Source organism: Larus michahellis, chromosome 7, assembly GCF_964199755.1.
Source record: "Larus michahellis chromosome 7, bLarMic1.1, whole genome shotgun sequence".
Taxonomy (NCBI): domain Eukaryota; kingdom Metazoa; phylum Chordata; class Aves; order Charadriiformes; family Laridae; genus Larus; species Larus michahellis.
The window spans coordinates 33,344,985-33,365,350 of record NC_133902.1 but is presented as its reverse complement, the minus strand read 5'-3'; the positions used below and the strand labels follow the sequence as shown (position 1 = coordinate 33,365,350).

General features: G+C 36.9%; 1 protein-coding gene across 4 annotated transcripts in view; it reads left to right on the top strand.

The window, feature by feature from the left end:
* AGPS (alkylglycerone phosphate synthase) overlaps positions 1-20,366 on the top strand; it is an 80,592-nt gene that overhangs the window by 49,572 nt on the left and 10,654 nt on the right. For all 4 annotated transcript variants that reach the window (XM_074593782.1, XM_074593784.1, XM_074593783.1 and 1 more), the window contains 10 exons: positions 1,747-1,827; positions 4,843-4,968; positions 7,035-7,143; positions 7,576-7,703; positions 10,304-10,355; positions 12,368-12,444; positions 15,459-15,571; positions 17,272-17,341; positions 18,342-18,403; positions 20,275-20,364. In XM_074593782.1, the coding sequence (XP_074449883.1) occupies positions 1,747-1,827; positions 4,843-4,968; positions 7,035-7,143; positions 7,576-7,703; positions 10,304-10,355; positions 12,368-12,444; positions 15,459-15,571; positions 17,272-17,341; positions 18,342-18,403; positions 20,275-20,364 (908 nt within the window). The remainder of the gene's footprint in view (positions 1-1,746; positions 1,828-4,842; positions 4,969-7,034; positions 7,144-7,575; positions 7,704-10,303; positions 10,356-12,367; positions 12,445-15,458; positions 15,572-17,271; positions 17,342-18,341; positions 18,404-20,274; positions 20,365-20,366) is intronic.

The following is a 20,366-nucleotide window of genomic DNA, read 5'->3' as shown; positions in this document are numbered from 1 at the left end:
AGATAGCATCTTGAGAATGTGAAGTTCATAGCTTTATGGCAGTCTAGAAATGAAGTTCTGTAAAATTTAGTGCTGGTTTTCATCCTTCCATTATGAAAGACCTTTATGCTTTGAAAATGATAGTTTTATGACTACATGGTAATGAGATGCTTCAGAAGCAGCTCTGTATCTTTTGATGTAAGGCTCTACTGCTTCTGAGCACCTGCTGAGCTTAATAACTCCTTTAGCCTTGAAGGTAAGACCTGGGTTTTGGCTCTATTTTCTCTACTCAGTCAGTGGTGCTTCAGTTAACTTGTTTCTCAGTGTTTCTGGCTACAAAGTGATGGCAGTTGCATATTGAAGGAAGCTCTTTGTGTGTCTATACGGAGTAGAATCCAAGGAATACATACAGTACTGACTCAGGCCTTCATTTGAATTCATTGATTCATTGCCTACAGCTTTGACTTCTCTCTGGTTTGGGGGTGGGAAAGGAATGTGGTTAACTCTTATCATGCTTTTGTGTCAGCTAGATATGCAAGTATACACCAACTCAGAAAATAGACCACTTTCATGTGTCTTGAATGACTCTGCCAGCCAATTCTTGTAATCACTAATGAGGAAGGAAAATAAGGAAATAAGGTGAAAAGAAGCATTGTCAGAGTTAAAACCTGGGTGTCTCAGAGCAGTTAAGATGATTGTCTAAACTTTACTATTTTAATAGACACTTAACAGGTATCTTCATCTTCTATGTAGGGTCTATGTTGCATAAAAACTGATTTACATATGCATCTTAGATCAGTTAAGTAGTTTATGTTGAAACTGAAGGTGTTTGAAAGGAGCTGAAATAGCTGGCTTTGAATAATTAGTTAGCCCAGATGTTGTGAGGGGAGGCAGTTGATTTGAAGCATAGTTTAAGTTGGACCACAAGTTGTCCACATTTCTGTCATTTGAAAAATCAAGGCAAAGGGAAGGTAGAGCTGTTCTTCTGTACAGTATTAATACACAAAATTATAGAAGTACACCACAAGTGTACTTAATAAGGATGAAGAGTGGAAGCTCAAGCTTCTGTGGTGTCCTTGCTATAAACAAAGCTAAAACCATTTTTAAGTTTCTCCTTCATGTGGATTGTACTCATTGACAACTGTGCTTGGTGTGCCATGTAACTTGTAGTGTTTACTACTTTTCCTGTTTAGTAGAATATACTGATGGAACAGTGAATCCTGTAAGATAAAATGATATGATCCAAGTATCTTAAATTTCTAAAGTATGTACATACTCTGACATCCTGTAGTATATCTTTCTTCTAGCTTACTGTGTCAAAATGCAAGAGCTGAACTGGAATAACTGAATGCATTCTGTTTAACCCATGGAGTATGTTTAAGAATGCTTTTCTTGGTGTGTACTTAATGTCCAGATAGTCAGATTCAGGCACCTTCAATCATGTTAATAGTGAAAATCGCTGTATTGCTTCTGTAAGAGTTTTGACTTAATTCTTTCTGGGTTTTTTTTTTTCTGCCTTGTTTCTGTAAACATTCTTAGTATAAATTGACTAACAAGTATGCTACTCTCCTGTAGTGGTGATTTCATAAACTAATGTGTTATGTATCTGTTTGAGGGTGTGAGGGGGCTCAGCTTTCACTGCTTTAATAACTGGAGTTGTATTAGTAGTAAACTGTATGACCAAGTGTGTTGATTGTATAACATTAGGGAAGGAAATAAACAAAAAGCTTTAACACTGATTCTTAGTTTTCGTTGGCTTTTCAACAGAATCGGATTCTCTGGATAGATGAGAAAAACTTAACAGCTTGTGTGGAAGCAGGCATTGTTGGACAAGATCTGGAAAACCAGGTATTTTTAACTTGTCAAGCATCTAGTATTTCTCCCCATTTTTCATAGCTTTTCCTCTGTGTAAATCATTGAATTGTGTAAATCATTGAATTCTAGCTTAATTCTTGTGTGTTTTCATGCAGACGGGCGTGGTAAGCGTTATATTCACGGTTATGAACCATATGGCATTGAATGCTGTATTTGACCATTTTAAAAAAACTTCTTTTTAGCTCTAGCTACAAAATGTGATTACAGTAAGTTGACAATTCATAGGATGTAGTGCTATGGTTTCTATTTCAGACCTTAGATACACCCTTGTGTTTGCAAGGCATGACACTTGGTACCAGTTACAGGGACAAGTTCAAATTGTCATTGTGTGAGGCGTGTTTTAGTCATTTTAGCCAGAGGTAGTTTCCTCAGAAAGGTTAGACCGTGTAACAGATTTGCAGTTGCTGCTGCTTAAGGCCAGCTACAGGAGAGTAGCAGAAACAATGGAGAGTTGCCCAGAACAGGAGTCCAGTGGAAGATTCCCCTTCACTTTTAATTGACCTCTAGTGGCTTTTTATTGCAGTTTATCAGATGAGCTACAGCACCCTTCTCAGGATCTTTCTTGGTACTTCTCTATAATCAAGCAAGCTGTGGATGTTTGTTACTATTATTCAGAATGTGCAGTTCAGCTTATTTAAAAAAAAATATTCTAGGACTTGACTTATTTGATAGCTAGATGTTGTCTAAACTTTTCTTAGCACCCAAGAGCTATATACAAATCTGCAGAGATTTTAAGGGATTTTTGAATGTTTTTTTCCAGACAATGAAAACTTATCATACTTGACTAATAGAGCTGTTTATGATGAGAAAGATAGCCTTTCCTATTTTATTTTCCCTTTTATCATTTGATGTAATATTTTAACCTTTCTGGATCCATTTCTCTTAAGCTTGGAATTAAAATGCAGAGAGAATATTCTCTGCATTTAAATGACATTTTTCTAGGGTAGTAGTTTGATATTTCATTACTATCTGTCCTTTAAATGCCACTACTTTTCCTTTCACTTAGAGCAAGGGAAATATTCCCTTGCTGCTTATAGCTCTCATGAGCTGAAATGCTACTGTTGCATTTATTCTTTTTGAATATTCTTGATAAAAAAACTTTTTTCAGTCATGTTTTTGACTATGAAAAGAGTATTGGTTGTCAATTTGTTCAATACTGAATATAAACTAGTATTCATACAAAGGTTTTAATGTACAGAGTGACTCTGAGCACGTGAGGGCTTCTATGTAATTCCTTCAGTGTCCAAAGAATACAAAATCGGATCATCTACTTAGTGTGTGTGTATATATATTTTAAAAAGAGACTTTACCAGCATTATCTAGGAATTATGTTGCAGTGAAGTGAACCTTATAACAGTAACTAAAAGTCTAAACAGAGACATGAATTCTAAACAAATAACAGATTTGGGAGACCTGATATTTGACAAAAGCTAGGCTGTAAGTGTTATAATGGGGCATTCAAAATCAGTTGTCTGTCTTAGCTAGCGACTAGGGTGATTAAGACACTGTTTTCTGTGGGATGAGAACTTCAGATATTAGTGGGCTCTATAGAGAAGCCTTAAGTTACTTGGTTTTTTGTCAGAACAGAATATGGAATAATAGCTGATAGATGAGGACTAAAGGTGACAAGTGGATAATGAACATACAACAATATTTAATACTGGGTTTTGTAGAAAGCATTATCAATCAGATTGTGAGTCTATAGGAAAAGCTAGTACATGCTCGTATTTTCTGGATGAGTCTGTCTCTTGCATTTGCAAAGTACATAGTATTATCTCTCCCCTGTCCTGCAAGTGCTCTTAGCACATGCTGTTCATACAACAGGATTCAAGGAGTTTAGGCCAAGTGCTTTGTACATGCCCAGTCAGTTAAAAGTTTTCAGAAGCATGGTCTTCTGTGCTTGTGTTTATACAACTTCTAGAAACCGGTAAGTTGTGACTGAAGCGAATTTCTTTTCATCTTGGGGAATGAGGAGAGTGCAGGCTCCAACCCTCCTCTAATATATGACCAGTAAGCATCTCAAGCCACAAGCTTCTCTGGTGTGAGAGGACCATGAGTTAGATGAATCACCATAGGCTACGTAGATCACCATAGACTACGTAGAAGTGACTTTCAATCATTTTAAGTTAGAACTACTTTGTACAACAGAACATAGTTAATGATCCACATTATGTGGTATACTTGAATACCTATGTCCACCTGGATTGTTATCAGTCAGTCAGTGCAAATTGGTCATCTCAAATACACTAACACAGTTATCACTTAATGTGAGACTGTTCGGTCTTTAATTCTTCCTGTCCAACAGCTTTGGTGTTGCGATTCTGAGTGCATCCAATCAACCTCAGGTGCTGTGCAGATGGCAAAGCCAAGCTAATACAGAAAAATGAGAAACAAGTGACTACTTAATGTACAGGAATGTGTGATCTGCATCACAAATAGTTGACAGTGTTGCATACAGGAAGCCCAACCAGATGGCTGTATATTAAAACACATCGCTCCTTGAGAGAATTAAGTACAGGCAATTTGCTCACATTTTCTGCAGACCTGCTGCATATCACGTTAGGATAGAAAGAACAGGAGATTAAGTGCCTTATTTATTGGCAGCGTTTGTGCAAAGTTGGCAGTTAGTTATAAGTTTTTTCCATATGTATTTGAATTCGCACCTTCTTATGAACAATAGAGGTCTTAGTTTTAAAATATGGGGGAGGAGTATTGTAGGTTGATATGTAGCACTATGTCTGCACAGTAGAAGCAGAATCAATTTGCATTTCATCTCTATAACAAAGACTAAAATTGTGGGTGTGTGGTCAGGATATGTATTTAAAAAAAACCAAAAACCAAAAACCAAAAACCAATTAAAAAAAAAAAAAAAAAACAAAAAAAAAAAAAAACAAAAAACAAAAAACCAAAAACCAACTATAGAATATTGAGATTTGGAGTACTAAACAAACGCAGACTCTGTAGAATGTGTTTTTTTCCTTTCCTTAGCTTGCTGAAAGTGGCTTCTGCACAGGCCATGAACCAGATTCCATGGAGTTCAGTTCACTAGGAGGATGGGTAGCAACAAGAGCATCAGGCATGAAAAAAAACATCTATGGAAACATTGAAGATCTGGTAAATAGCTCTAATACTTTTTCTAATTAATTACTCTGTTCAGAGGTTTAACTTTTGTAATTACCTGTGATGAGAGGGAAAAGGGATAGTAAATTGCAGTTCTCTTAAGTGATACAGTTTTGGCATCTGAAATGCTTTTTTGCATGCTTTTGTTATTAGTACTAATAATCCTTATCACTGATCTAAGTAATTTTCATTTTGGTTCTCGCTGGCTTGCTCAAGGAATAGTGTTACCCTGTCCTGACTCTGGCGCCTTCTTCCACTGTTTTGCGCTCTCTATTAATCCAGTGTAATAATCCTGTCAAATTTTTAGAGTGATTTCAAAAGGCCCATGTTCTCTCCTACCTGTTCTGCGTTCCTCATGTTGTCTAGTTGAGTCATCTAATGACAGCAAGCTAGCTCTTTCCACCTTCCTACCGCCCCCTAGGCTGGCAGTTTTTTTCAAATCAGTAGCCTGATCTAACATACCGTGTGGATGCACAATGGTGAAATCTGATGCCACCACATGGTCTGTAGGAGCCCTAAGGAAGGAAGCAATGAGCTGGGAATGGCAGTATTCTGCTCTTGAATCTGTTTTAAGCATTTAAATGGTTCATCTTTATATTAACCCAGGTAATTTGTTCTTTAAAGCATACTTTTTGATTTAAAAATCTACCATTTCTGTTATAACAAATTAATATATTGAAGTTAAATCATCACTGTTCAGACTTTGCCTACCTCTTTGCTTCAAACTTCCAGCTTTCTTTCGTAGTTTGTACAATAGCCCTTCTACGCATGTGGGGTTTTTTCCTTATTTCCTGCAACACACTCTAGGTAATTTATCCCCATCACCTCAGGCTTTTTCATCAGCTCATAGTTCACAGACGCGTTTGTTCTGTGCACGCATGTGACATTACTATCAGTGGCTGAGCTTGGCAGGAACTACACAGGTTTTATTCAGTAGGCCTGGCTGAGCTAAAACTACTAGCACTTAAAAAGTGTCATCTGTCCTCTACTGCCTGAAGTGTTACTGAACGGTATAGCTTTGCTTGTACTGGGAGATGTGAAGCCGAAAGCTTTTCTATCAAGCAAGCATAACTTCAGGCTAAAACAGCTTCTGAGATTTTCATCAGGAAGAAATCGGATTGAAAATTGATTCAGAACAGTTCGTGAGTTTCAAAATGCCACAGTGAGAAAGTTTCAGGGAAGTGTTTACATCTAGAAATGGTGTGCTATATAAGCTGCCTAAAATCCACTTATTGCAGAATCAACAGTTCGTAAAACGCATATAGTGTAATTCTCGAACAGCTCAGAGCAGGATGAAAATTACTTAGCAACCTGTGTTTGAAAGTTTTAAAGCCATTAGTTGAAATTCAGTAATTTTGCTTCACTTAAAGGCTTCACTAAAAAAACCCTGAAATCCACGCTTCCTTGGTAAAAATAATTGAGTAAAGGATTTAAAAAAAACAAAACAAACTGGTCTCTGTATTGCATGTGGACAAATAAAGCTGGAAGCAATAACGTTGAAAAATATTTTAAAAATACAACCTTCTAGCCTTACGTATTCGTCAGTGTTATGGCAGATTTAAATGGATAATCTATTTTACAAATCTTCTGTCTTTCTTCCTAATGGAAATATTTGTGTAGCAACTGATGACTGAATTATATTAACTTCATCAAGCAGCAGTTCTAAAGCAAAATTGAGGAAAATTTAAACCCTCACTTTTTTACTCTGAATTACTATTATATTCTGGATTAAAATCCTAGTACCCATAAAGTACTGTTTACACTAAGAAACAAAACAGTTTTAACTGGTACTGTCTGTATGTAGCCAGCAGCTGATTTGATTTGGCATAGAACTGGAAACAACCTGTTGTGTGGGCAAACCATGCTGTGTTAGAAATAATTGTTGGTAACAGTCCTCAGGTTGTCCCAAAAGTTCTTGGTGCAGCCTACAGAAAGTCTGAAGTCTACAAAGTTGAACTGTATCAAGCTTAATATACATTTTGTTGAAAATAAATATCATGCAAAAAAAAATATCTGTGCTTAATGCTAGTATTTATAGTCATTGCATATTGTTTGAACAGGTGATTCATATAAAAATGGTAACTCCTAGAGGAATAGTAGAAAAAAACTGTCAAGTACCTCGCATGTCAACAGGACCTGATATCCATCACTTCATTATGGGATCTGAAGGTATAAAAACAGTAATTTCACATGACTGCATCTTAATTCGGCTTCTGTAATGGCTTGACTTGAGCATCTTTAATTCTGTGGCTTCCAGTGTGTCTATGGGTGGCATTATGCAGGTATGAATTTCTTGTGTTGGGGTAATACATTGAGACCTTAATTAGGACTGAAGTTAAGCAGCTCTGAACAGTGCTTAAAACAGATCTGTGGAGTTAGCCTACAAGTCTCGTAACAAACATTATGATTTAGAGGATATCTTGTAAGAATTCACCATGTAAATAGTCAGGAATAAATCACCTACTACTGCAATACTGATTTTTTTTTTTGATTTCTGATTTGTGTTAACGTACAGCATCATGGTAGACACTTGTTAAGTTGGGTAACTTGTAAGAAGTAGATCTTGCAACACTTCGCTCACTTTTTCTTTTTTCCCCGAAGGAACTCTTGGAGTGGTTACTGAAGTTACGATAAAGATTCGCCCAGTCCCTGAATACCAGAAGTATGGCTCTGTGGTCTTCCCCAACTTTGAACGAGGGGTGGCCTGCTTAAGGGAAGTGGCAAAGCAGGTAAAGAAAAGCTGGATGTTGACTTCGCTCAAGAACACAGATTCTAGCACTAGGGCTGTGCTGATGCTCTAGTATTTCTGGCAACTGATAACCAAGGATTTGAGAGTCTTGTAAGTGTATATGGTCCGTAAGGCTTTTGGAAATTAGGCAATTGAGGATTGAGCACATTCTGAATTTGCTTGATGTTCTGAGCCAAATTGTGGATGTGCCTTTTGATGTGGTCTTTCCTTAGTGGGAATTGTTTGCATATCTCAGCACAGAAAATTTAGCTTTGCATCTCCTTCAATGGAGAGCTTGACCCTCAGATTAATTCAGGACTATGTAAAAGGAACCAGTATTTACAGGAATTAAGTTGCGGCATGCAAGTAAAGGGCAGTTGAATTTATAGCTCTGAAGTGTCAAAGGAACAAAAGTCATGCAATGGAGGGATTTGGCCTGTGTTTAGAAAACGCTTCCTGAAGCACAGTGATGTGTTCAGGTGAGATGGATATTTTGAGGTGGCATTGTGCTTACACTGTAGTATTTAAACAGTGTCTTCTGAATAGTGTGGTCAGATGGTTTCAGGTGGCAAAACTCAGACATGGGTATCCCAGTTGTGTAAAGCTTTTCCTCATGGCTATGCTTCCAGGCAAATTTGACACTGGCTATCCTCTTTCATCATGATCTTAGACTAACTTTTCTTTGCTCCGTGCAAAACATAACAAATCATTTCTATGAATGGTGGAATATACCCTGAATTGGGGAAGTAATTTCAGAAATGTTTTAATTAATGCCAAACCAAACACAGCTTTACATTTTTTCCAGTGATTGGTCTAAATTAATGACTTAATGTTCCAAGCCAGATGTTCAAACTGGTATGTGAATGACATGTATATGCTAGTCAGCAGCACTTGCCAGTTCTTCTGTTGTGCTTCTGCTGCTAGTGCTTGTTCTTTCTGTTAAAGGCACCTAAGCAGACTGTTTGGGAATGCTTAATCATATGGCTGATCAACATTTAAAGTCAGTTAAGGAACTAGTGTGTTTCCCTAGCTATGGGCTTAGTTAGAAGAGGAAAAAAAGGCACTATGAGCCACTTAGTGTTGCTCCATTTCTAAGCTTCTGTTGCTGCTGTGTCACTGCTTACTTGAGCCTGAACTACTTATTCCTCTCTTCTTTTGCCCCTCACATCAATCTTGGTAGTAATTACAATGATTGCTATCTGAAAAGCTGTTTCTTGTCTGTATTGGTCTACTTTAATGTAACAATAACCGACCTGCAGGTTGTGGGTGGGTTGGTGTCATTTAAAACCACTCATCCAGCCTTCTTATGTCAACCCGCGTGGTGAGCTTAGTTCTTCTTTATGTTCCTTCTTCCTATTGAGTGACGCAATGTATATTAATGATATGATGGAGGGTGAACATGTCAGAACAAATGATAGGGGAGCACTTCCATATCCATGTAATTAGATGAAGATAGCATAAAATTCAGGCTTTGTCATATTCCTCTGGCCATACATTTCAGTGTGATTGGACATGGTCATCACAGATTACACAATGTAGGTGTAGATATGACCAGAAGCTTGCCTAATTGAAGGCAGCTATTTTTACTGTTTCTCAGATTTCTGTACAGTACAGAATCTAGATTGGACCCATATACGGATTTTAATTGCAGTCCGATGGCAGAGCACTAATGTCCTGGGTCTGGCCGGAATGGAGTTAATTTCCTTCGTAGCAGCTGTGTGGTGCGATGTTTTGTACTTGTGACCAAAACAATGTTAACACACCGATGTTTTCGCTATTGCTGAACAGTGTCAAGGCTTTCTCTGTTTCTTACTCTCCTCCCACCAGCAAGTAGGTTGGGAGTGGACAAGAAGCTGGGAGGGAACGCAGTTGGGAAGGCTGATCCAAATTGACCAAAGGGATATTCCATACCATATAACATCATGGTCAGAAATAAAATAGGAGGGGGGAGTTTTCCAGGGGTTGCCATTGCTTGGAGACAGGCTGGGTATTGGTGAGCTGGTGGTAATTGCTTGCTTTTGCATTACTCTTTAGTGTGTCTTTTCCCACTTTGCTTATTAAACTGTCTTCCTCTCAAGCCATGAGTTTTCCCACTCTTGCCCTTCTGATTTTCTCCCTTGTCCCTCTGTGAGGGAAGGAGTGAGCAGCTGTGCAGTGCTTAGCTGCCTGCCAGGGTTAACCCACAACAATTAGACTTTTCAATGGATTTGTATGTATGCGTATCTCTGATTACATAGCAACATAAGCTTAATATTCTAATCAAATATGGTATCTTTAGTGCATTTTGGTACTTAGAAAACCAGTCAATACTTGAAGGTCAAAGATCTTTGGTCTATTCCTGTGTTGGCTTGAGGTTAAACTGAAAGTTCTCAATGCATTGTATCTTGACATGCCTAATAATAGATGTTGCTATTCAAGTGAAAATGAGCTTATAGTCACCCCTTTTCAATGATGTTGATGGCCATAGGTCTTTGGTATCAAAGTGTACTTTCTTGTGTGCTATTATTAAATGAAAAATTTGATGGTCACGTATTTCAGCAAAACTGTGTACATAATATTTTTATTTTTCCTCCCTCTCGTTCCCCTGGCTTTGTCCCCAAGAGATGTGCTCCTGCATCAATTCGCCTTGTTGACAATGCACAGTTTCAGTTCGGTAAGTAAGTAGATCCTCTTGGAGGAGTATCTTCTTCCAATGGTTTTGATTATTAGTAGTTTAAATCTGTTTTAAGGGGTAATTCTTTTGCTCAAAACTAGACAAAAGGCAGACTCCAAAGTCAAAGTCTAGATGGTGCTGTAATGTGTACTTTCAGAAACAAAAGCCTGTTTTTGTCTCAGGGAAAACAGTATCAACTATAACAGTCAGTAAAGAGCCATGCTTTAAATTTCATATAAGCACCACAAGTGGTATATAGATTCCTTAGAAGTAGCAGGTTTTTTGAAACCATTCTGATGTCGCAATGATTGTTTGGATGGGAGAGAGAGACAATAGCATACTTGTCCAAAGTGAGCTGCCTGTTTTTAAAAGAAGCTCAGATATAGTAAATGCCATAACTGTACGCAAATAGAACTAATCTGTAGGCTTTAAGTATAGAAGGTCAATGAAACTACTAGAACATTACTGAACACAAAGATTTTGTGACATTTCAACTAGTTCAAATACCTAAATAGGGCAATGTCAGACATGCAGAGCAATCATTTTTGAGCACTTCTTAGGGGAAGCTGTCATTTTAAACTGTAGGAAATTTGGCAAAATATGTGTTCTGGCTCAAGACACTCTTGAGGAGAACCTAAAGTTCCGCTACCCAAAAGCTAACAGTTTACAGAACTTGAAGGTCTTGCTGAGACTGTGCTATTTTGATCTTACCCGAAAGATGAAAATGTGAAGTCTGACTGACCTTGAATGCCTCTATTTTAATACCACTTGAACAAGTCAGAATTTCTGAACAGAAGCCTCGGTGATGAATCTTGACTTCAAATAGCATTAATGTTTTTATTGTTTTTATTTTTTTTTTTTCAAACCAAGGAAATCAGGATGTGTAATACCTGAGGGCCCAGCAAGCCTTGCTGCTTGCTTTGGTCACTCTTGTGTTACACTGTTTCTCTCAGACGTGTACAACAGAAGGCAGATGCATTTTTCTTTCTTTTTAATTGGGAAGAAGTTTGACCGATTACAAGTTTTAAACCCAACACTGAATAAATCATTCTTCTACTTTTTAGCTTTGATCTGAGGTTGCAGCTTATACAGTCATCAGGTGTGTCTGTAGATTTTTCCTGTTGTCATTATTAAGTAGGCTTAAATCCAATAGTTTTTACAGACTGTGGCTTAATAAATTCGTGTCCTTTTGTTATCTGCTGCTTTTTTCTGTGCTTGGAGGTGTACTTCTGGGTTTGTTCAAGCCTGCAGGAAGAGCCTTTACTGAAGTTCATACTTTATTCAGGAGGAAATACTTTGTAAAGTATTTTAGAAGGAAGTATCATGTAAATGGTGCATAACTTTTTTTATGAATTGGGCTCACAGCATGTAGGCCAGATGCAAGACTGTTAAAGTGAAGCAGTAATGGGAGTTCAGAAGTTGCTCGTGACTGAAAACAATGGAACAAACAGTAAAAGACTTTCATCTCAATTAAACTCAGTCCCGAGGCAGAGATGTTAATTTAACAGACTCCAAGACACCATTTATATATCCTGGTAATTTCAGTTCCCCGTATGTGATTAAGGAAGCAATTACTAGCTTTATGTAGAAAATTGTGCACAAGTGACATAACCGTTAAGAAAAAAAAAAAATGCTTAACTCCTAACTTGCACCATTTTTGGCTATTGGTTTCAGTGGTTTTGGCATAACTTTTAAAAAGGTCACTGATTTTGCTTAGTTTTGTAGTGTAAAAACTAATGAAGTGCTCTTTTAAAATTTTCCATGTACCATATACTTGTGAAGATATAAACTAGGGCAGCCTTAATTAGTGTCAAATGAAATATTTGTGCACAGTTGTATGTATGCCTTTTAAAAAATTAATAAAAACCTCTCCCTAAATCAACTTTTAAATTGTGATGATCAAAGTGCTCCAAGTGATTCTGGCAACTAAACTTTTTTTTCTTTGCCCATTGAAGTAGGAATTTTAAGAGCCCTATTTGCCTTAACACACCTCTTTCCACTTTTTGCCAAAGGTCATGCTCTTAAACCACAAGTTGCTTCCATATTTACGTCATTTTTGGATGGACTGAAAAAATTCTACATCACAAAGGTAACTTTTGGGCTTTAATACTGTTTGGAATTTTGCATGCTATTTATAAAATTCAAGATCTTTTGGTATACTGTCTCTAACGCAGCTGAGTTTGAGTGTAACAGATCCTACATTGTAGTATCAGTTAGCTGGAGATTCTCAAGGTGGTTTAATCCAAAATAAGATTATCTGTTTGAGGAGTTGTTCCATGAGAGCTGCTCTCACTGGTCATATCGATAGATGAGATTAATGTGCCTTGTCCGACAGTGAGTTGGTGACAGAGCAAGACTGGAACAGATTTATCTAGCTTACAGACCGCTGATCATCAGTTCATACTGATGGAGCAAGGCTAACACTTTACTGTCTTTTCCTCTCCCCAGATTTTGTCAAGGCACAATCTACCTTGTTAGTACAGTGAACTAGAATTTTGGGAGAATCTCAACATATTTGTCTTGAATTGCCCGTATAAATTGGTTCTTTATCTTTCTGGAATTCATCCCAATGAATACCCTTTTTAATCCAGAATTATCTGATGCTAAAATGACTTCACCGAAGCTTTTGTATGAAATAATTTGTCTTTTAACTGATTTTTTCCTCCAAATTAGCAAACTAGACAGTTCCTGCAAATATGGTTATTCAAACATAGAAAATTGCATCATCCTGGATTTAGGTAACTGTTAGAGGAGGAGGTAAACATTCCATTCTGATCTGATAATTTTGAGTGTCTTCAAGGAGTGGGCTTTCTTGAGGGACAGTGGCTAGTGTTGATTCTGCTGCTTTTTCCTGCGCTACTGAAGTAGAAAATGCTGTATGCCTTGGGACTTTTGCTAGGAAACGCGTATTAGCTTTAGAGATAGCCCAGAAATTATTTTGCTTTCCCTCCCTGATCTGCCATAGTGCAGGAACATCTAAAGAAGTAAAGGTTTTGGCAACAAGATTGCTGCCAGTTTGAAACAATCCTGGTCAGCAATAACTGCTGCTTCTGTAGTCAGCAACAAGCATCACTGCTTGTTGGGATGTTGTATCACCAAGGGATGTTGTATATCAATTCAAATTCTTCCAGATCTGCAGGAGAAAAAGAGCTTGTGGAGAAATAATATGTAATACTGATGCAAAGATTCCAGGTTGGTGACCAGTGTGGAGCTCTTATGTCAGGGCTCGGTCCCCTTCGTGTATTTTAGCAACTGCTACTTTGGAGAAACTCTGAGGTGGGACAGGAGATATGAGCAGAGAAAGGAGCAGGTTTAATGACCCTGAGACTGATATTGCAGATGTTACTGAGACCGAGATACTCAAATCCATCTTACGCTTACTTCATCTGTGAATTGCTTCCTGTAACAACAACAACAAAAAAGTAAACATCAGGATACAGAACACATCAGATACCTCTGTTCAGTAAAAGAATGTTAGTTGTTTAACTGATACCACTTAAAAGAACAGGGACAAAGTCTTTCCGGTTTATTCCTCCATATAGTTTGGGACTGTTCACTGATAGGTGATTGTTCTAGGTATTGTTTGTTTACTAGTTCACACTATCCCTAGTTCCTCCAATGCCTCTTAAAGAGAACTGTAAGGTGTTACCTGAGCATTACAGCCAAAAGATGGCAGAATAGACAAAAGAATTTATGTTAGATAAAATGCAAATGGCTCTACGATGAGAAAGGACAGTAAATTGCATCTTAATAGACCTTTATTCCTGTGCTTGGAGTTTATCGCAGCGGTAATAATATTTATTTCTGTTTATGTTAGCAATGCTGTTTCTGTAGGACTAGTGGATAAGACAGATCCTTTGCCCAGGGCACTATATTCTGCAGCTTTCATGGTGGTGTTTTGTTGGGGTGGTAGGATGCAATATCCTTTTCAGAAATACTAATTTGGATGTCTTTGACTGGAGAATCCCCATAAAGATTTGACGTCACTGGCTGGAGGACTGAGCCATCCTAAGATACTTTGCCTCATTGCTGGATGGTTGGGGTTTTTTTGGTTTTTTTGGACCCTCTTGGTACCTTCAGTTAACTTCCAGTACAGTTAATCTGTTCAGTTAAGGGAATAATAAAAGGAATTGCAACTAACTGTGACTTTTCTCAGCATATCTGTCGTGCATAAAGGATGAGTTTGAACTCTCAACTATTAATGTAACTTCATATAATCTTGCTTGATGCTTAATAACAAGCTATCACAAGCAGAGTTAGAGACTGGAAGAGATGAATGCTACTGGAAAGGGCAAGGCTTTAAAAAAAAAAAAGTTGCTGGTCAATATACATATTAAGAATACATTGTTATAAATTATAAATTTTTACCCTTTTAACTGTGGAAATAGTCATTAAATGTTGTTGCAACTTTATATACATCTCCATTCCTTCTGAAACGTGCTTGTAATGGTAGTTCACTGGACCTAATTAATAATAAAAAAGGTATGTAGAAAATAAGTTAAGATATGACTCCTGGCTGTTAGTCCTGAAACAAAGCCATACAGACAGCCTGACCGCATTACTGTTAAACCTGTAATAGTTTTCTTCCCATTTCCACTGGGATATGCTCCCTGCTACAAGGTTAGAAGTTATTTTCCTTCCATAGTGCTTTTCCCAGCATAGAGACGTTTCTGTGGTATGCTGTCGATACAACTGTTCTGCGAGCAGTGATGTTTATGGTCATCATAGTCATCTTCCTGCTTCAATACAGGAATAGTTGATAGAATATAAATGTCTCCTATTACTCAAAGCATTTAAGACCTGTTCTTTCTTCAGCATAGGTAGGATAGACATAATAGCTGTCTGCTTTTTAACAGGAGGAAAAACGTGACAGATATAACCTCTGTTATTTCAGGGGGCTTGTGAATGTTTGTCCTGTCAAAGAAGAACTTGATTGTTTTGGGACTAAGTGTTTTTTGAAAGATGTTTTTTCCTAATCTTTCCTCTTAGTTGCAACAACACTTATTAGCCAGAGCACATGCTATATATTTGAAAAGTAAAAAGTTGTTGCTTGTATTCTACCACATGAGCTATGACATAATACAAAGTTTTCTGTCTTTGCAGTTTAAAGGATTTGATCCCAACATACTGTGTGTAGCTACGTTGCTCTTTGAGGGTGACAGAGAGAAGGTTCTTCAGCATGAAAAGCAAGTCTATGATATTGCCACCAAATTCGGGTATGCTTCTCAAAGAACTTTTTCATATGAAGCTGGGAGTTAACTGTCCAGGAAAAAAATAGGATTACCATATTTTTATAGTGATTACTGTGTGGATATGTTCTCAATTTACTAGCTTAAAGTGGCAATAATCAATTAGTTACTGAATGTCCCCTTTGATAAATATGGCTTGTGCTAACTCTTAATAGGTAACTTTACTGAAAAACTTCAGCTGTCTGTGTATGGCAGGAAAAGTAAGTATTTGACTAAATATGGAACTGATGTTAATAAAATGGAAACTAGCCCTTATAATTGCTTATAGGCATGGAAGCTGCTTGTTTTGCAATACCAGACTCTTAACTACACAAGGGGGAGACAAAATCATAAGGGCTACATTAAATTTTTGCAGAATTGATGTGAGCATATGAATACAAGAAGCTTTGTTTAAAAGACGAGCCTGTGTTTAATTAAAGGAATGCTGTGAATTTCTGTTCCGTAGACTGTTTTCTATTCTTACAAAGGAACAGAAAACATACATTGGTGTGGGAGGCTGAGTAATGATCAGGTAGTTTCTGTCCTTCCGCTTTGATTAAGCGTGACTGATAAAAACCATCACTAAAAGTGTGATTTTTTTTTTTTAAGAACATACTTTTTACTTTTTAAGAATGTTATTGCTAGTATTGTAGTCTCACCTATTCAAATATACGTAAGCTCTTTATCCATTTCAAGGCTACCCTTTCTGAAATTTGTGCTTTCATTCTAACACTTAAAATAGCTTATGAAAGTAGTATTTCATGTGAGCAGCTTGCTAACATTCAATAAGAATATCACTGCTCTTGATCTTAAAGAGCATTTTAGTTATTTTAATGTTATATGCAAGAACAGGCTTCAACTGTGAGTCCTTTTGTATTTTGGTATTTCAGGATGGTATATTGATAAGAGGGGGAACCTGTCTGTTAGATGATGTGCTGTCTGCGCTGCTCAGTTAAGGCTATTAATTAAGTGTTTAATAGTTTAACTTGGTCTAAAATGCAAAACAATTTAATGGTCTGAAATGCTTTAATTCTGTCCTCCTTCAGGATGTCTGATTACTTTATCCCACACACCTCTTGGATTTATAGAAGCTTCTAGGAAGACTGATTACAGATACATAGCACTCTCTTGTTCTTAGAAATTAATAGTTAAAAACAAAGATTTTCATAATGCTCCTGACTTGATAGATTAGTGAAAGCAAGGCTTCCTTTTTCTTTTTAGTGCTGTGTCTTTTTTTTGTCCATTCACATCACTTACGCTTTGGGGTCCTGAGTCTTGCTCTCATGACCTGTGAGCATACAAGTGCACACATCCAACACACTTAGAAATGTAGTTACACCTATTCCTGTAAATGAACATCAAGGATATACTATATCTAGTTCTGTTTCCTCTGCTATTTTGTGATGTTTGAAGACTGTTATTTTAAGGTCTCCGTCAAATGTTTTGTGATTGTTCATCACTCTTTGGATTATGGAATGAAAAGAGAAAAGCAAAGAGTTAAAGGTCTGGTTGGAAGTAACTTCTCATTTCTAGTGAAGAAAAGACCCTACTATTTGCACCTATTGTAACACAGTTTAGACAGCTAAACTTGCACATATGTTTGATAATCAAAGTGTTGTTTTTTTAATTCCTTTTGGAAACCAGTGACTACTTTGCTGGAAAGTTAATTAAATTCTTGTTAATTGCAGTGGCTTGGCAGCAGGAGAAGATAACGGACAGAGAGGATATATGCTGACATTTGTCATTGCTTACCTTCGGGTAGGTCACCTTTTGTCCGCTTGCTGAAAATTCTAATATAACAAAACAGATGTCTTTTTGAAGATGCTTTCTCTGAAATCTAAAAGCAGGTTGCCTTGGATGATATCTCAAACTTCTCCCAGACGTTGTATCTCTTCCATTTCTGACTAGTGTTTACTCATGAAACTTCATCTGCAAAACACCATAAAAGCATTTGTTAAGAAAATAGTTTCTAATAAAGAGTGAAGAAAATTAGATGGAAGAATCCACTGGCAGTTACTAAATAAACAAGATTAGACTTATAAATCAACAGGTTGTACGTAATTGGAGGCTGGGAGAGTACTTGAAATACTCATGTGCTCACTCACCTTTTACTCTTCTTTGGACATCTGCTTATGGCTGTTGTTCAAATTAGAATACCAGAACAAATAGACTTTAAATATGAAATGATGCAGCTGTTCTTATGTATTTTAGTCTTACTGTTTGAGAAGTTTGTTGGTTGGTTTGTTTGTTTTTTTCAGAATAGTATGTACATCCTGAGTGGTAGATTTTATTTTTTATTTGGCTTTTATAGTCAGGGACAAATCACTGAATTTCCCTTTATTTCAGCAGGTTGTACATAAAATGGGCAAAATGTTTGTCTTTATTCTACATAGATAGGAACTGCATTCCAAATAAATATTTCTACTCAGTATTGTGTTGGTTAGCACAGTGAAGCTCTTGGCTTGCTTCTGTAGTGGTAGAAATACTTGATTAGTGTAGGCATACTGATAGTCTGACAAGTTGTCTCGCTATAGCAATGACATCAAAATGTTTGTCATCTGTGTCTTTGAAGAGATACCCTATTTCCATAATTATAAACTAATGTCACTGGGACAGACGGGTGTTTTTGTTAAATAGACTTTCTGTTTTTCTCATACAGACAAACTAAAGTTGCTCAACTGTTAGCTGCGATGCATACACTGGAATCCCAGATGTTGATGCTGAATGTTACTGATAATTTCCTTTCTCTATTTATTAGGACCTGGGCCTGGATTACTATGTAATAGGAGAATCATTTGAGACATCTGTTCCTTGGGATAGGTAAACTGTGATTATTCTTTAGAATTGCTTAAAACTTGTACTTGATTTCATTCAAATTATTCCTAACTTATGCTTGCTCATGGGGAAACTTAATTTAATTTAGGCCTTATGTGTATGGGAGGCTCCCTGGTGTGCCTCAAGTCTTGCACCTATGTGTTCTTGCTAAAGTTGCTAGTAAATTACATGTAGGATTTTGTAAATGCAATGTCCCCAAGCATTCAGTAATATTTCTACTTAGGTTAGCTTACTGTAACAACAAATTCAGGACTGGAAATTGACCAGTTTAGGAGGCTGGACAGTGGTGACAATAACTGTATTGTATGATGAGCAGCCACATCTGTGGGATCAGCAGTATATTTCAAATGGAAAAGTTGGTAGTGAAGAGGGAAAAAAAATTACTTAAATATATTTAAATATAAGCTTTTTCTTTCCTCGGTGTCGTGGTCTGGGCACCCAGTAATGCAGGGAAACGAACTGAAAAGATAACTTTTGCCTAAGATAAATCTTTTTCCTAAGCTTTTATCTGTTAGCTGTGGTTGAGAAACACTTGACCACAACAGAGTTTAATGTATGAAATAATTTTGGATGCTATGTCCATTTAGTAAGCCTGAAACCGCTTATGCAGGATATTAAGTGATTTGAATCAAAACTTTCCAGTATTTAATGCAAAGTGGAAAGTGTGCAAAGTGTGATGACTTAAGCTGGTAAGCCTTATCCTTGCTATTGAATTTAGTGGTAAGTTCCAGCCTCTGCTTTGAAGATTGGCATAGGATCTTAAATGGGTGGCAGAAACTTGAGGACAATTTTAATGCAAAATTGCTCTTTATTTAACTTCCTAGATCTTGAAGTATGCTAACTGCTTAGTTGCCAACTTTGGTTTGCCCTTCTCTCATTTCAGGAGAGAATGACTTTAAGAACATATTTGAAATTGTTCTCACCTATCCTGCTTTAAAAAATGTTTTCTACTTTGACTGACAAGAACTATGTAATTTTCCATAAATCAATCAGTTACCTTATTCCGGACTTGTTGAAGATAGCTGAATAAAATATTTAGCTTTACTTGCTTATTCACTAAATGGATAAATTTCTCTTGTGTATTATTTCTGTCAATCTGCAAAGTAGTTTTAAATATGTGTAAAAAGTCTCAAAAATCTGATTTGTATATATAGCACTGCAGAGCTTTGTTGGATAACATATAAATAAAGAAATGGTGATTTGAAAAACAGTGATTTCTTTCAATTGTTCTAGCACTTTGCTTGCACCTGGGTCTGTCCTGGAAGCAAAAAAAAAAAAAAAAAGTAAAACAAGTATAGCTCATGACAAAGTTCAATAGTTCATTGCCATATTAGAACTATAACATTTCAAGCTGGCAAACTAGTGCACAGCTGGAGTATCTCCAGTTTTGGCCTTGCAACATACCAAAGGTGTGGTATTAGCAGAGTATACAGGGCCTTAGAGTTCTCAAGCATTGTACTATGAGCTGTATTTGTCAATTACTTTGCCAAAAAATTCAGGCTGTCTTGCTGACGAAAGTACGTAAAGACATATAGAAACAGGTAACCTCCACTTTCCCTTGAAGACTTTTGACTCCTAGTTCTTATGGAAAAGAGCTTTCATTATGTACTCTGCTTCAGAGTAAACTTGCTATTCAGAAGTACGGAAAAAGCAATACTAGCAAAGTCTTGATGATGAGGACTATTTTATTCTTAGAACAAAATTTAAGCTACTTAAAACAGGTGATTGCCTTCAAGAACCAGTTTTATTAGATTATACCTTTTCAAAAAGATTACCAAAGCTGAAGTTGTGTTATTTAGGACATTGTATAAAATCATATACTAAGATTTTATATTTTAATGTGTTTTCTGTTACAGGGTTTTGGACCTCTGTAGGAATGTAAAGGAAAGGATAGTAAGAGAATGCAAAGAAAAGGGTGTTCAGTTTGCTCCTCTTTGCACCTGCAGGT